Source organism: Hemicordylus capensis, chromosome 2 (assembly GCF_027244095.1).
Source record: "Hemicordylus capensis ecotype Gifberg chromosome 2, rHemCap1.1.pri, whole genome shotgun sequence".
In the NCBI taxonomy this organism is placed as follows: domain Eukaryota; kingdom Metazoa; phylum Chordata; class Lepidosauria; order Squamata; family Cordylidae; genus Hemicordylus; species Hemicordylus capensis.
The window spans coordinates 37,923,233-37,939,374 of record NC_069658.1 but is presented as its reverse complement, the minus strand read 5'-3'; the positions used below and the strand labels follow the sequence as shown (position 1 = coordinate 37,939,374).

General features: G+C 45.4%; 1 protein-coding gene across 2 annotated transcripts in view; it reads right to left on the bottom strand.

Annotated features, from left to right (window-relative positions):
* RAB3C (RAB3C, member RAS oncogene family) overlaps window positions 1-15,400 on the bottom strand; it is a 218,630-nt gene extending 203,230 nt beyond the window's left edge. The window contains exon 1 of one of the 2 annotated variants that reach the window (XM_053294962.1): window positions 15,242-15,400. In XM_053294962.1, coding sequence (XP_053150937.1) covers window positions 15,242-15,262 — 21 coding nt within the window. In that variant the 5' untranslated portion in view covers window positions 15,263-15,400. Of the gene's footprint in view, window positions 1-14,357; window positions 14,571-15,241 lie in introns of those variants that run through there. The other variant, XM_053294961.1, reaches the window with a different exon arrangement.
* Between the last annotated feature and the right edge of the window lie 742 nt (window positions 15,401-16,142).

Genomic DNA, 16,142 nt, shown 5'->3' with positions numbered 1-16,142 from the left:
TTCGGAGCAAAGTCGGCATGCATGCAGCAAAGTCCTTGTCTGCAGAAGCAACTCTGAGCCGGGAGCGCTCTTCCCCATGGGAGGGTGGAGGGACGGGGTTAAAGCGAGGGAGTGGAGTTTTCTAGAGAAGCTGGCATAATGGGGATGTGAGTGCGAGTGCACTATATATTGTGAAGTGTGTGTGTGTGTGTGTGTGTGTGTGTATGTATCAGCAAGGGGCCCATTTTAAAATTTTGTCTCTGGGCCCACTCCAGCCTTGTTACGCCCCTGCCTTCCGGTGCCAGAACACAGAGATCACAGTCACACCTGGAGTCTTGTAACAATAAGGCCTTAATGAGGTCCTCATTTTCATTGCCATGAACTCATTCACTGCATAATAGCATTTGGCTTCAGATGAGTGCAGTTTACATTAGGTTGTTATTTATGTGACAACTGTAGCTTCTTTGGTAGCCTGTATGTGAAACTGCTAGGGAAAAAACTGCATAGATTACTGCTCCCCGCCAGTGTTCCCTGTAAGAAGGATTCCCAGAAGTTGTTGAATACAGCTCCCATAATCTCCAGCCAAACACCATTGTAGCTGGGAATGCTGGGAGCTGTAGTCAACACCTGGGATTCCCTCTTACAGGGAACACTACTCCCAGCTCCCTACCCACCACCCCAGGTCAGAAAATTATTATTGTTTATTATTAATTTGATTTATAAACCGCCCTTCCAAAATAGCTCAGGGCGGTTTATAAAAGGATGAAAACAATTAAAACCAGTTAACAATTAAAATCAAAACTATAAAAACAGAATAAAATCAATTAAACATGCAAACAGCTAAAAACGCTGGAAAGCCAGGGCAACCATTTAAAACAATTTAAAACAGTTTACAGTAGTTTACAAACCCTGGAAGCCCAGGCCAAACAGATAGGTTTTAAGGGCTCTCCTGAAAGACTGTAATGAACTCAAATTACGGATTTCTGCTGGGAGTGCATTCCACAGCCCAGGAGCAGCTACAGAGAAGGCCCGCCTCTGAGTCCCAGAAACATATTGGCAGCCAGTGTAACTGTTTCAGGACAGGCATAATATGGTCTCTCTGGGTTGCCCCAGAGACCAATCTGGCTGCTGCATTTTGAACTAACTGAAGTTTCCGAACTACATACAAAGGCAGCCCCACATAGAGCACATTGCAATAGTCAAGCCGGGAGGTTTCCAGCTGATGCACCACTATTTTGAGGTCATCCTCTTCAAGGAATGGGCACTGCTGTCGAATCAGCAGAAACTGATAGAAAGCACTCCTGGCCATGGCCTCCACCTGAGATACCAGAATGAGGCCTGGGTCCAGGAGTACTCCCAAGCTGTGCACCTGCTCCTTCTGGGGGAGTGTAACCTCATCCCAAACAGGAAGATCACTCACTCCTCAGATTCAGAGCCCCCACAATGAGCACTCCCGTCTTGCTTGGATTCAACTTCAATTTGTTATACCTCATCCAACCCATTACTGCCTGTAGGCAGGCATTTAGAGAATGAGTGCCATTTCCTGAAGATGAAAAGGAGAAGTAGATTTGGGTGTCATCAGCATACTCATAACACCCAGCACCAAATCTCCTGATGACCTCACCCAGCGGTTTCATGTAGATATTGAAAAGCATAGGTGACAGAATGGAATCCTGAGGGACTCCATATAACAGCTCCCGTTTTGAAGAGCAACTGTCACCAAGCTCCACCATCTGGAATCTACCTGAGAGATAGGAGCGAAACCACTTCAAAGCAGTGCCCCCTATCTCCAACTCCCCCAGGCGATCCAGAAGGATACCTTATGGGTCCTTATCCATATGGCAATAAGTTACATGCTTGCCCCCAAGCTGCAAGTGTACTCATCTTCCACATACTAGTGCTGGCATCCGTCTTCCTTCTGGGCACAATCGTATCCTCCAGCCATGGAGCTAGGACTTTGTGCAATTTTTGCAGCACCCCCTGCTGGCCTGTTCTTGCTTTTAAAAAAAGAACTGATTTCTGATGAATAGAGAAAAGGGCTGGTTCTTCTCAGAAAGCAAGAGCTGGCCAGCAAGGAGTGCTGCAAGAATCACGCAGGGATCCTGCTCTCTGTGTGACCAGAGGATAAGGTTATGCTGGTAAGGAAGCCAGAAGCCAGCAATAGTGTGTGGAGGGTGAGCAATGGTGCTCTTACCCCTGGACTTTGGGGCTGAATTCCAGGGCCTCTACACACCTTGGGGGCCCCCAAATCCTCGTTAGTCTGTCCTGGGTGGTGTGGTCACCACTGGCCCACACTGTGCCAGGCAGCTGAGTGTGATTGTGACCTGTGCCAGGTGCTTTAGAGACAGAGTGGGGAGTGGAGAAAGAAATATGGGGGATGGGAATATGTTATGTGTTGAAATGTTTCTACTAATGCATATTTGCACAAATATATCGGTTTTATCTTCTTACAGTCTTGTGAGCAGTTGCTGTTTGTGCCCTCAAGAACCACATGTTAAAAATACTGTGTGTGTCACGGTGTGTGTGTGTGTGTGTGTGTGTGTGTGTGTGTGTGTAGGGGGATGATGCTTAACTTGCAGTGAGGGAGGGGGGTTCCAAAGGCCTTTAGGTCCAGGCTCCAAAATTCCCTAGGTACACCTCTAAGGGTGAGTAAACTTGCATTTTCAACTTGCAGACTAGCATGCATTATAGGATTATGTGCAGAACTGGTTTTATTCGAACCCAGTTTGAATACAACTGGGCTGATTTGAACAGAGCCATAAAGACTTAATTGTTTGGCATGGCCTTTCAAGGTTTTTAAATTGAAAATGATTCTGAATAGTTTTAAGTTTGTTTTTAGAATCAGAATCACTTTATTTCGGTCATCGACCAGACAAGGTAACATCACATGAATACGTTTCGAGATTTATTTATTTATTTATTTATTTTTATTTAGCGCATTTTTATACCGCCCCAACCCAAGGTCTCAAGGCGGTTTGCAAATAATATAACAGAACTTGGCCACCGAATTAGAAATTATGGCATTAAAATTGGACAGCAAGAAATCAAGATAAAAGTCATCAGTATGGCCAGGAATATTCTTCAAAATTGGTGAGATAAAATTTGTACCGATATCCTTGTAAAAGTCACAGAATAAAATTACATGGGCAGTGGCTTCTATAGCGTTTGAGCTACAGGGGCATAAATGCAAAGAGTTCGGGATCCCCTTAAACTTCCCCTCTAAAACAGCTGTAGGGAGAGCATTAATTTGAACGAGTTAGGGTGCGCCTAAATTTTGAGTTTGATATGTTACTTAAGTAGTCAGCAGGTTTCAGATTAAAAAGCTGATTACCCATGTACAAGCCCCTCAGTATTCTAGCGGCTTCACCTTGTAATTCGGTATTGAGAATGTGCTGTTTAATGGCCCTCATGGCTTGGAAATGTCCAAGCCTAATAAGTTCTTCCTGTAGGAGCCCATAATGTTGTAATTTAGTTTTAACCATCAGCTTCCATTTCGAATTGAACCCATCAATCAGTGTTAATGAGGCCAAACCCACTTGAGAGAGTTTTAACCAGAAAAGGGTAATGCACCGCCAGTAGCCAGATTTTAAGTTCGTTTTTACATTGTTTTAAGTAGCTTGTTTTAAATGGTGTTTGCCTTTTGTTTTTTACTTGTTGTGCACCACCCAGAGCCTTTGGATGGGGCAGTATAGAAATGTAATAAATGAATAAATAAACAAACGGACTCCCCAAAAATGGGGTGCCTGCCCAAGTTCAAGCAGAACTGGCCCCGGTTCTAATGGAACCGTTTTGGGACTGGTTTGAGGGGCATGCTTGTAAAGGGAAATCCTGTAAGGATTCCCCTTTACAAGCAAAGTGCAGAACCCTGCCTTTAAAGTGCGGAACCCTGCCTGGGGACAGGCCTATCAATGGCTACTAGTCTTGATGGCTATAGGTTACCACTAGGTTCAAGTTCAGAAAAGATGCCTCTGACAGAGTTGCCAGAACCTAAGGGGTCTACTCATGGGTCAAATGGGCAGTAAGCCAGAATTTGGCTTTTTAAAAGCCAAATCTGGCCACCTTAGCCTCTGAATATCAGTTGCAGGGGAGCAATGGCAGGAGAGGGGGCAAGCCTTCGTCTCCTCCTTGTGTGCTCTCAATAGGCATCTGGTAAGGTATTAATTAATTAATTAATTAATTACATTTCTATACCACCCAAAACTTGTGTCTTTGGGCACTGTGGTAACTAGGATGCTGGACTAGATAATCCCTGGGCCTGACCCAGCAGGGCTGTTCTTATCAGGTCTGTAAACTTTACAATATGTGTTGGCCTGAGCAAATGCAGACTCTGTGCCTGAGCCAAGGGCATGGTACATGCGAAGAAGTAAGGGGGCTACAGTCCAATAGAGGAAAGCATGCCATCCCAAACAGGCGTGCACTAAGCCCCAGGGAGGCAGATGGAGTGTACGCTGGACAACCGTATGTCTTAATAATCTCTTCATGCTGAGAGCCAGTAGCGGCTGAGGTGGGCAGTGAGAGGCACCTTTAAGGGTAAATTAACTGGAGCTTACCTCTGCTCTCACTGCACCTGAATGCTGCTCAGAGCAGCAGCGCGCCTCCCAGAACCCCCTGCAGCTGGGGATCACCTCCACCACTCACCTGGCCTCCGCGGAGCTGATCCCCTACCAGCGGCCAGGTGAGCGGAGACAATCCCCTGCCACAGGGGCTGCTGGGTGGTGTGCTGCTGCTCCAAGCAGCTTTCAGGTACAGCAAGAGCCAAGGTAAGCAATGGTTAATTTACCCTTGAAAGGTGCCTCGCAGTGCCTGCACAGGCTTCTACTGTGGAGAGAGATTCTTTTTCAAAGGGACAAAAAATGGAAGGGTAAGAAATCAGATGTGCAGGAGTTGGAATGGTTTGTTTCTCCTAGGATATCTGAGGTGGCCACTTAGGAACAGGTGCATGTGCTCAAGTACAGGTGAAGTAAGTGGAGGAAATGGAAGGAGGGCCTGCTTCTTTCTCCCATTATTTGAAGGATCACTGTGTAGCTATGGGATTCAAACAGTCAAACGGCTTGCTAACTCCATTTTTTTGCTTTTCTGATGGCTGTGATGAGAGATATTTAGTGTACTGCAATTCTCAACCTATGTAACACATGCAATTTATGTAGCATTCTGATGTAATTTTTTGTGGCATACAATGTATAACTTTTGCCATTTTTGTATTCTTTTGATGTCTATCATGCTCTGTATGTAAATTGTCATTACATGTACTGTGAAGAATGGTTGATTCTAATACAACTCATTCCTAAAAACTCATCCCAGGGAACCAGAGAATGAGATCAGGCCTGAATGATTGCTACAGTTACTCTTCTAATCTCAGATAAGAACAGCCCTGCTGGATCAGGTCCAAGGCCCATCTAGTCCAGCATCCTGTTTCATACAGTGGCCCACCAGATGCCACTGGAAGCCACAGGCAGGAGTTGAGGGCGTGCCCTTTCTCCTGCTGTTACTCCCCTGCAACTGGTACATAGAGGGACCCTGCTTTTGAGGCTGGAGATGGCCTATAGCCCTCCCACTAGTAGCCATTGATAGACCACTCCTCCATGAAGTTATCCAAACCCCTCTTAAAGCCAGCCAGGTTGTTGGCTGTCACCACATCCTGTGGCAGAGAATTCCACAAGTTGATTATGCGTTGTGTGAAAAAATACTTCCGTTTGTTGGTCCTAGATTTCCTGGCAATCAATTTCATGGGATGACCCCTGGTTCTAGTGTTATGTGAGAGGGAGAAGAATTTCTCTCTATCCACTTTCTCCACACTATGCATGATTTCATAGACCTCTGTCATGTCTCCCCACAGTCATCTTTTTTCTAAATGAAATAGCCCCCAGGTGTTGTAGTCTTGCCTCATAAGAAAGGTGCCTCAAAAGAAAGATGAGAGAGGCTTAAGCAACCCTGAGAATCTGAGGTGACCATAAGAAGCTGCCTTGCACTGAATCAAACTATTGGTCCATCTAGCTCACTATGGTCTGCACTGACTGGCAGAACCTCTTCAGTTTCAGAATCTTCCAGCCTTATACGGAAAGCACAGGGCATGAGCCAGGAACCTTCTGCATGCAAAGCAGATGCTCTAGCACTATGTTAGAGTGCTTAAAGGGCCTCTGGCTGGATAAATGAGGGGCAGGGCAGGGGCAGTGAGCCATGGAATTGCAAACCCATCATTGATGAGAAACCAGGTCGGGCCCACCTGGACACAGAGATTCTGGTTCTATATGGGTTATGTCAAGGCTCAAGTGTGAGGGTGAGTAATTCATGTGACGGTGCTTTAAAATATCTTCCTCACAGTGCACACTGCATGTACCTGTTCTTTGCTTGTATACCATATAGGAACATAGGAGCTGCCTTATACCGAGTCAGACCATTGGTCCATCTAGCTTGGTATTGTCTACACAGACTGGCAGCAACTCCTCCGAGGTTGCAGGCAGGTGTCTCTATCAACCCTATTTTGGAGGTGCCAGGGAGGGAACTTGGAACCCTCTGCATGCAAGCATGCAGGTGCTCCTCCAAGAGCGGCCCCATCCCCTATGTCTTACAGTGCTCACATGTAGTTTCCCATTCTAATGCAAACCAGGGTGGACCTTGCTTAGCAAAAGGGGCAATTCATGCTTGCTACCACAAGACCAGCTCTCCTCATGCTTATGATACATGCTAACCTAAATCAGATGCCAAGGGGTACCCTGTCTCAAAGTGGTGAACTGGGCTTGATCCCTCTAAAAATTCGATTTGGCTGACAAGATCCACTGATGATGATGGGAAGTTTGGATCATTGATTGGAATTTCCAGACAGTTTAATTACAAAAGCACTACAAAGAACAGGGTTTCAGTATATAATCAGTATATCCATTATACACACACACACACACTCATGATTCACAACATCCTATGATTCAAGAATTACTACTACGATAGCTACATAGAAACAGACTCCCACTCATCTCTTTGACAGATTGTAACTATTCACATCTGAAGGCTTTCCGTAATTCCTTTTACTTTTTCTCAATTATTAACAGCCAGATGTGTTCAGAGATTCATATTGGCCACCATGTTTCAGCAATAACAAAAGTTCTCTTCCTTGTGTTAGTCTTCTAACTGAAGTCCTTTAGACTTCAATGGATGTGTGTGGAAGTTGAACAGATAACCATTGGCCTTGTGGTGGTTACTTAAATTTTCTCCACGAGGATACAGAAATCATAAAGGGGACCAGTTATCTGTTGGCTCCAGCCAGCTTGTGTTACCTCTTGGAAAAGATGTAGCTGCCTTATGCTGAGTCAGACCATCAGTCCATCTAGCTCAGTACTCTCTATACTGATGGGCAGCAGTTCTCCAGGGTTTCATATGGGCATTTCCCAGCCCTACCTGGAGATGCCAGGGATTGAACCTGGGACCTTCTTCATGCAAAGCAGATGCTCTTCCACTTAGTTACCGTCCTTCCCCAGAGAGAAAACTTGTTACACTTTTGAAACCAGACAGAAATGCAAGAGCATTTGTTACATAACAAAAATTAATCTCACCCCGTGGCTGGATGCTACATATGGCTCACTTGCTTATAAGCACACCACAGCGGGTTTGCAATGCAATTGGATGGCCCAGTGAGGAACCTGGTCTGGTCCCTTCCTCTTGGTCTCACAGTCCCTTGGGCAGGGGGTTAGACCACCCTGAGTCCTCCTCCAAGCAAGCTCTTCCCATGGTTGGGCCTCTTTCCAGAGGATCCCAACCTACCCAGCACCAGGGAGAGCGTTCCTCATCACTGGCCAGCCCTCCCTTAAATAGGCCTGAACAGTCCTGGCATGCAAACCCCAACCCTGGAAATCCTGTCCCTTTGGGCACTTCCGGGTTCCTCACTTCTGGTCATGGGAGCTCCACCTCTTCAACTGACTCTGCCCCCAGGCCCACAGCAGCAGCATTTGGCCGCTTGCTGCAAGCTCTAGGTGTGCCTCCCAACATGGGACTGCCCCTGCCTGCATCCTCTTTCCCCACGTCTTCTTCAGGTGAGGCTGAGGATGGCTGTGGCCCCATGGATGGAGGCGACCTCAACTTCCCACCATTGCTGGGGGACGGTAGGTGCTCTGGTGGGGCCCTGACATCTCTTCACCGCCTTTTAATATTTATCATGTTAAAATAATAGAGTTTTTGCCATCCTTGTGACTTATGTTTGTGGATGAAGTGAGGATTTCAATCTGTATTAGTGACTTGGTGTACAGAGACAAGAACTGGGCCATAGGCAGCTGCCATATACTGAGTCAGACCATAGGTCCATCTAGCTCAGTATTGTCTACACAGATTAGCAGCGGCTTCTCCAAGGTTGCAGGCAGGAATCTCTCTCAGCCCTATCTTGGAGATGCCAGGGAGGGAACTTGGAATCTAGATGGTCTTCCCAGAGTGGTGCCATTCCCTAAGGGGATTATCTCACAGTGCTCACAAATCTAGTCTCCCATTCATATGCAACCAGGGTAGAACCTGCTTAGCTAAGGGTACAAGTCATGCTTGCTACCACAAAACCTGCTCTCCTCCCTGGTAATTGCTCCACACAATCCAGAATAAAGGACTATGATTCTGCATAGAACCATAGCATTTTATTTTCACCTTCCTACAGTAGATCTATGCACTCCTTCTGTATCAGCTTACCCTAAACACACTTAAAGTACACTTCAGAATAAAGCATGTAAATGAAAGTGGCTAGACCTGGAGCATTTTTCTGAGACTATTTATTGCTAATAATGAATTACATTATGTCCTCTCTTCCTCAAGAAGCTCTGAGTGCTGTGCATGAGATTATCTTAACGCTGAGAGGCCGATTAGGATGAAAGACTGGCTCTACCTCAAGGTCACCCATGCTTGAGCATCAGTCACGAAGCCAAGTCTCCCAGGGCCAAGTCACTAACCACTATACACACACTGGCCACTTTGTAACTTCACCACAGATTCCTCTGTGACTGAGATAGGATGAGCACCTAGTTTGTTAAATGCAAAATTAATATAGGGCAGCTTTGCATGACCACTGTAAAAGTAAGTAGGAGGGAACGAGTGATTAATGGCAAGCATGTGCTCACATGTGGTCTCCCATTCAAAAGCAACCAGGGTGGACCCTGATTAGCAAAGGGGACAATGAATTCTTGCTGTTGGGTGGTGGTGGTGAACTGACATTGACACTGGCAGGTTCAGATGATATGGAATGAGACGGAAGTACCAGCAAGTGGCACTGTATGATATTCCCCTTAGGGGATGGGGCCACTCTGGGAAGAGCATTTGCATGCTTGCATGCAGAGGGTTCCATGTTCCCTCCCTGGCATCTCCAAGTTAGGGTTGAGAGAGATTCCTGCCTGCAACCTTGAAGGAGTCACTGCCAGTCTATGTAGACAATACTAAGTGAGATGGACCAATGATCTGACTCGGTAGAAGGCAGCTTCCTAAGTTTGTTCCTATTTTCTGCCCAACTTCAAATGTTGGTTACAAATGTAACCCAATATTGACAGGTTTGGATGACATGGAATGGAGCAGGAGTACTTGTGAGCATCGGGAGCATGTTCTTGCTGAGAACTGCTGGTTCCCTGCTAGTTACTTGGTGGTGGTTGTGCAATGCTGCCCGTAGTAGCGCTGAAAACCTCAGAAGTTACCCACCAGATGTATGGCAAACAGTGGTTTTTATTTTTGTTTTTATTTATTAACACATTTTAATACCGCCCAAAACCCACGTCTCTGGGCGGTTCACAACAAAACAAAAATAAAGCACAACATTAGTCAAAACAAAAATGAAAAGTTCAAAACATTACAACAATTTAAAATTTCCAAAAGAATATTTCAAAACAACATTAAAACCATTAGAACAATATTAATTAAAAGCCTGGGTGAACAGATGCATCTTTAAAGACTTTTTTAAAGCTGTCAGAGCTGATGGCACACAGAATTGTTAGTGAACTGATCTTGCTACCTGTCAATTACAATTTTATCCTAATAAGTTACTATTAGCAAATGTTCAGCATATCAGGGAATACTATTTGTGCCAATACTGTTGTCACCACGGTGGCCAAAATGTCTTTAGGATGCCACACAGGTAACATGCTATTCATCACAGCATTCAGAAAGGCTTATTTTGAGAAAGGTTCCCCCCCCACCCCCCGAATTTATGTGTAGAGTCAATATCTGATCTTCAGTCCTGAAACAAAATCAGCTTCATTATGGGGAGAATAATACAAGGGGAAAGAGTGAGAGAAAGCATTTCTGAGTCTGGGGAGACATTTATGACATGGCAGATGACTCTACCAACCACCATTTCTCTTCTCCACCTCATCTGATGTTAGAAATCTGTTAAAGAACAGGCTGCTAGGATGCTGGCAGTCGCATTTCATCTCTCAGTAAACCAGAGATCAGTCTCCGAGTGATGATTCACCCTCCCCCTGTCCCAGGCATCAAATGGTCACAGTGAGAAATGAGATATTAGATGATGTGGAAAACTGGTGATGACTGCCATGTGTGAAACAGCCATCACAGATCAAACACCATGGATGGAGGCCTTCCTATCACCCCATGCCACCTCAAGCACAGTGTTCTCAATAGAGGCAAGTCACCTATTTAGCTGAAAGTTAACCTGCTAACTAGGCAAGAGGCACTTCTCAAAGTGGTGATTCTCTTATCACCACTTGTTCACAGGGGGAGAGCAACTGGCCCCACTTCAACCCCAGCACAGTGTCCTTCCAGTGGTTGTTGTTGGTGTTTGCTTTGTGTGTGGTTTTAGACTGTGAGCCCTTTGGGGGACAGAGAACACATCCGTCGGGGGATCTCTGATGAGGAACAGGCCATCCAGGGAAAACACCAGGAAACAAACCTTCCCGGTGCAGGTGGCGGCCAGCCATCTGGACTCTGCGGAGGAAGATATTGATGACTCCCCCATCTGGGGAGTGTGGCTGGCCCTGGCAGGTAACAAGGGAGACACCGCCGTGAGGCTGGGGGCAGCTTTCGTGAGATTTCTAGCCAAGACCTCGCCTGATGGTGAGATCTCGTGAGACCTGCTCCAAATGTCAGGGGCTATATAAAGCGGGAATGGCTGATGATCAGGAGCCAGTCAGGAGGAGGGCTAAGGAGGGAAGGAGCCCTGTGACTCCCAAGGAGACCTGGAGGCAGCAAATCAGAAAGGAGGCTTGTGAAGGCAACTTAATTGAGTAATGCTCCTCAGGGGTCAGAAGCTCTGAGGCTACCCTGGCCCTGCCGCTGACCGAGGAGGGCACAGCCTGATAACATATCATTATTATTTTTATTTTCTATGTAAGCTGCTTTGAGAACTTTTTCATTGAAAAGCAGAATAGTAGTAGTGGTAGTAGCAGTAGTCAGGTGGCATGTCTTCCAATGACAAAAGTTCAAACAGTGAGCAAATGCATGTGAATCAGCTCTATATCACTCAATTGAGAAATGCCCTGGGAGAAGACAGATTTTTTTTTAACCTCTGAGATGCCCAGGTACTTTACATAGCCTGTGTTGCTCCCTAATGAACATATGGACAGGCAAGGACTAGTGCAGATTGATTCAACTAATGTGATGTAGTCTTCAAGAGCCCAACCAATCTCTGGGATTGGGGATGCTCCTAGATGTTGGCTTTCTCCATTTACTGTGCTTTGGTAGATGTCCAGCACACTTGATCATTGGGAAAGCTGATCTCTGGAACCATAGGCCAGGGGTGGCCAAACCGAGGCTCCTTAGCTATTCTGGGACAACAAATCCTATCATCCCCAGATGTAATTTATTGTAGTCCAACCACAGCTGGAGAGCCATAGACTCACAAGCAGATTCATAACTGATTTCCATTCTACAATTCCAGACCTGGGACTCTAAGGTTCTGCTCTGTAAGAAAATGTTCTTTGAAGTCCATAAACTTCAGGTCTTTAAACACACCTGAAGTTTATGGACAGAAAAATCAAGGAATATTTCCCTTTACTAACAATTTTTTTAAACTTCAATTAGGCAACTAGTGAAGTCAATTTTGCAAAGACTGTGAACATGGGGGTGGCAGCAGGGAGACAAAGACAAACTCACTGGACAAATTCAGAAGATGAACTTGGAACCTGGAATTGATTGAAGTTTTTATAAGAATAATTCTAGACAGATTTGGTGGGGAGTGGGAGAGGACGCATTTATATTTGTAGTCCTTAAATGCTAATCTGAAGTACTCTGCCTGATTGCATTTTCATATCTCAGAGACTCCAGGATGCTCTGTAATTATAATTATGGAGGAGACATGAACAAATATGTTATTACTCTTCTCAGTGCTCTCCTCCCAGCTTTGTTTTGGACAGCTTTGCAGCTATCACTTTATATAAAAATGAGCTCTTTTGCCCTCAACTGTTTGGGGAAAGGAATGGGGGACAAATTAGATATTTCTAACTGCATGGGATTGGCCTTTCAATTACATTCAGATATAATGCCCACAATGTAAAATGTGTTTAGACCAAGCAATTTTCTTGCATTACTTTAATATCATAATGTTGTTTCTATAAAATGAGAAAAACCTTTATAAATCTATACAAACCAATCCTATACATATTTATTCAGAGAAGGAATAGAATAAGACTGAGAATAAGATTTAGTTCCAGATGTGTGCATATCACAACCCAAATGTCTTTTTCCATAGGTGCAACACTAATCACAAATCCAGTAATAAACTAACCCATCCCTTCAGTTCTGACAAGAAGATCTCACTTGCTCTCTTACTAAGCAAATCTTATTCACATAAGCAAGAGTTCTCATTTTAAATCTTGTACAATATTTCTGCTACAATATGAGATTCTTAAATACACAGCAACATGAAGATTCACTATTTATGCACTCAGTTCTACAGCTGTCATGCTCATTCATCAATACAATGGATTTAATACTTATAATATTTTGATATATATTTATTTTATTCTGGGGCAAAAAGCACAATATGGGCAACTGATCTGAATATCTTTATTCATCTTTCAATGAAGTCAAATACACCCAACATCTGCTACAGATGTTGTTTACAGAGAAACACTGCATAATAAGAATGAATGTTGTCAGAACAAGAATTATATTTCCTTTTCAAATGCTATAGAATAGTATCAAAAATGTTTTATAGGTGGAAAAATGCACCTGGCCACTGATGTATTGCAAAAACCCAGTAGGTCACAATGCCCTTATAAAGATTTGGTAGCCAAATATCTATTACTAAGATGACTGATATTTCTCAGAAAAAGCATGGTAGAGTTTGCATTTAAATGATGGTCATAATGGTAATGCACTATAAATAAGGACATTGTGAATTATTATGACTCTGTCAACAATACTAGTTAACTACAGGCAACAAAAATGTACACCCTCATAAATTAGAAGTGCCTGTGCTGTATTCTATTTCCCTAATATAATAAACAAGCATTTCCACGCAGAAATATTTAAGAAAGGGCTGCACTTAATTTTTATCAGTGATACATCTTTCTTTGTTTCAGAGTGGCAACATCCCCTTCATAAACAAATGGCTATTTCCCCCATCTTAAACTTGACATAACTGCAGTGTAAGACTCATAACGGATTGCTTTAGAAACTTACACTGTAATTTATTCTTATGCAAAAGAGTATAAGGATCACAGGCTTCCATGATCAATTGTGGAAAATATGATCATAAAGATAGCAAGAACTGCGTAGAAGATCCAACATTTGCAGTTCAAACCTATGCATGTGCAGTCACTTAGAAGTAAGTCCCACCGTGCTCAGTAGGGTTTACTCCCAGGCAAGTGTCCACAGGATTGCAGCCTGTGAGTAGAGAGGCATAGGACTGGACTCGTAGAAGTCTCAGGTCTGAATGTTGGGGGCTTCAGGTACACTAAAAATCAGTATAAAAGTGGGGGAGACAGGAGTCCATTTTCCTCCCACTCCTCCCATCTCAACTAAAGACGCTCTGCCTGCTGCTGCCCTGGATCTCTGGCCGCCAGCGCCTGAGAGGGGAAATGGTGTTGCCAACGGAAAAGGCGTTCGTTAGCCTGGACTCGCTCAGCAGCCCTCTCCGACTTCCTCGCAGCAAGTAATGCCCGAGTTCACGCCTCGCCTTTCTCCCCGACATGCCCAAGAACAAGGAGAGCAGGGTGAGTGATTGAGCGAGCGCGCGCACGGGCGGCGGGCGTCGGGCGGCATCCCTTTCCCCAGACCACTAGCCAGAACAGAAAACGGGCAAGAGACGCAGCAGCAACTGCACGCTGCCACCAGCCCCGGGGCTTCAAAGGGGACCCAGCCAGCCGCGCTCTCACCTCGCATGGCCGCCCCCCTCACCCTTCTTCGCCTTGGAGGACCGAGAGTTCCCTGCGGAACGGTCGTGATGGTTCCCCGTGGCTGTGACCAACCTGCATAGGCGCTTCGTGCCTCATTGCTAGCCACGCGTCCTTTCGTTTCTGCCCCTCAGCTGCCGGACGACTACCCCTGGGATGCAACCCGCGGCGGCGTGAGCAGCTCCACGCCCGGCGCTGCACACACCCGCGGCTCGCCGAACTAACCAAGCCGACAGATCAGCACCGGCGCTGTCCACCCAGGCTCCCTCCACGGCTTTGCCTCCCCGCAGCGACCTGTGGGAGTTGTAGTGCGAGGTCGCGGAAGTATCTCACTTAGATCGAGGGGAAATGGGAGCGTGCCACGAATACAACTCCCGGCAACCCCCGCTCGCGCCGCCTTTCGCTCCACCCCGTCAGTCTTCTCTCTCGCTGCATTGCTCCATGGAAACTGAAAGAAGTCTGCCCGCTAGTTTTACAGCTCTTGGAGGAGTCCTCCGTCCTCGCCCGGGCTTTGGTTAAAGTTTCAAGGCTTTCCCTCGTCTCGGGAATTACAAAATCCGGAGGGGAAATAGATCGTCAGAAATGCCACCAACCACTCAGAAATGCCATCCAAGGAATTTGTTTTATAGGTTTTCAGAATCATAACCATGTGTGTGTTGCCCACACAGTTATTCTGTGGTGGAGAAATAAAGTGAATGTGACACCATCAATTCAAGCCATTTCTCTTTCCATCTGGACTTAATTAACTTAATTTTCCCGAAATAAAAATGTTTTCTGGTGTTAACAGCGGGGATTCGGTTCAGTTCCAGGATGTGCTGGTCAGGCAGAGGTCAAGCGGTTTGTCTTTTAAAGAAACTGGATGCTATGAAGTTTCTTTAGTTAGGAAAAGCTTTAAATAAATTTCGAAACAAAAACCGCTGGGGCGGGCGGGCGGGCGGAGGAGGGGGAAAGGCCCTTACCTTGCCGTACAGTTCCATCATGGATGTCTCGCCAAAGGGATGGAATCGCACCAGATTTCCGGACTCTGATTGAAGAAGCGAGCACCCCAGAAGGGCTGAGTGAGATTGGCGGATGACTTTTCCCTTTACTCAGACAGGCAGGTGGAATAAAGTCTCTGCTCGGAGCTTTAGCAATCCCCGCTCAGAGCTGAGTCTCCTAGCAGCGATATTAGCATTAGCACAACCCTCACCACGAACCTCCCTTTAGGCACCTTTTGCATTAATTAACTCAGAACCAGAAGAACAGCAGGTGGAGGAGGCTGGGCTGTGAGGGGTGGGGGTGGGGAAGAGAAGGGTTATTTATTCAAAGCAAGTTATATAAAATGAAGCCATTAAATCACCAAAACAAAGGAGTACAGCCACAAGTGTCGAGAATGATTAGATCCCTGCTTGGCTACTGAAATCTGCCCTGTGTGATTGTGTGAATTCTCGTATAGGATAGAGTCAGGCAGGGATGTAAGAACCAGAATCCCCCAAAAGACCAAGCTTTCTTCTTCTTCTTCTTCTTCTTCTTCTTCTTCTTCTTCTTCTTCTTCTTCTTCTTTGCCTGCATATGACATTTTTGTTTTTGTGTATTTCTAAGCCAACATAATGGCAATTGTGCAAACCATGCTCTCTGCCTGTGAACCACATCCCAGTTTTAAATCACAACATTCCAGTGTGTCAGAAAACTGTTTGGGGAGAAACCAGTTACAGAATGACATCCTATGCCACATCACAAGGATTTGATCCTTTGCTTTTTGGAGCAGAGCTCAAGCAGAGTTTCAGACTTGAGAGCCAAATAATCTCCTGACAGTATTTGGACTGGTGTTGTGAGACTGAATTTTTTTTTTTTCAAACCTCATCCTGAGTCATGATTTGT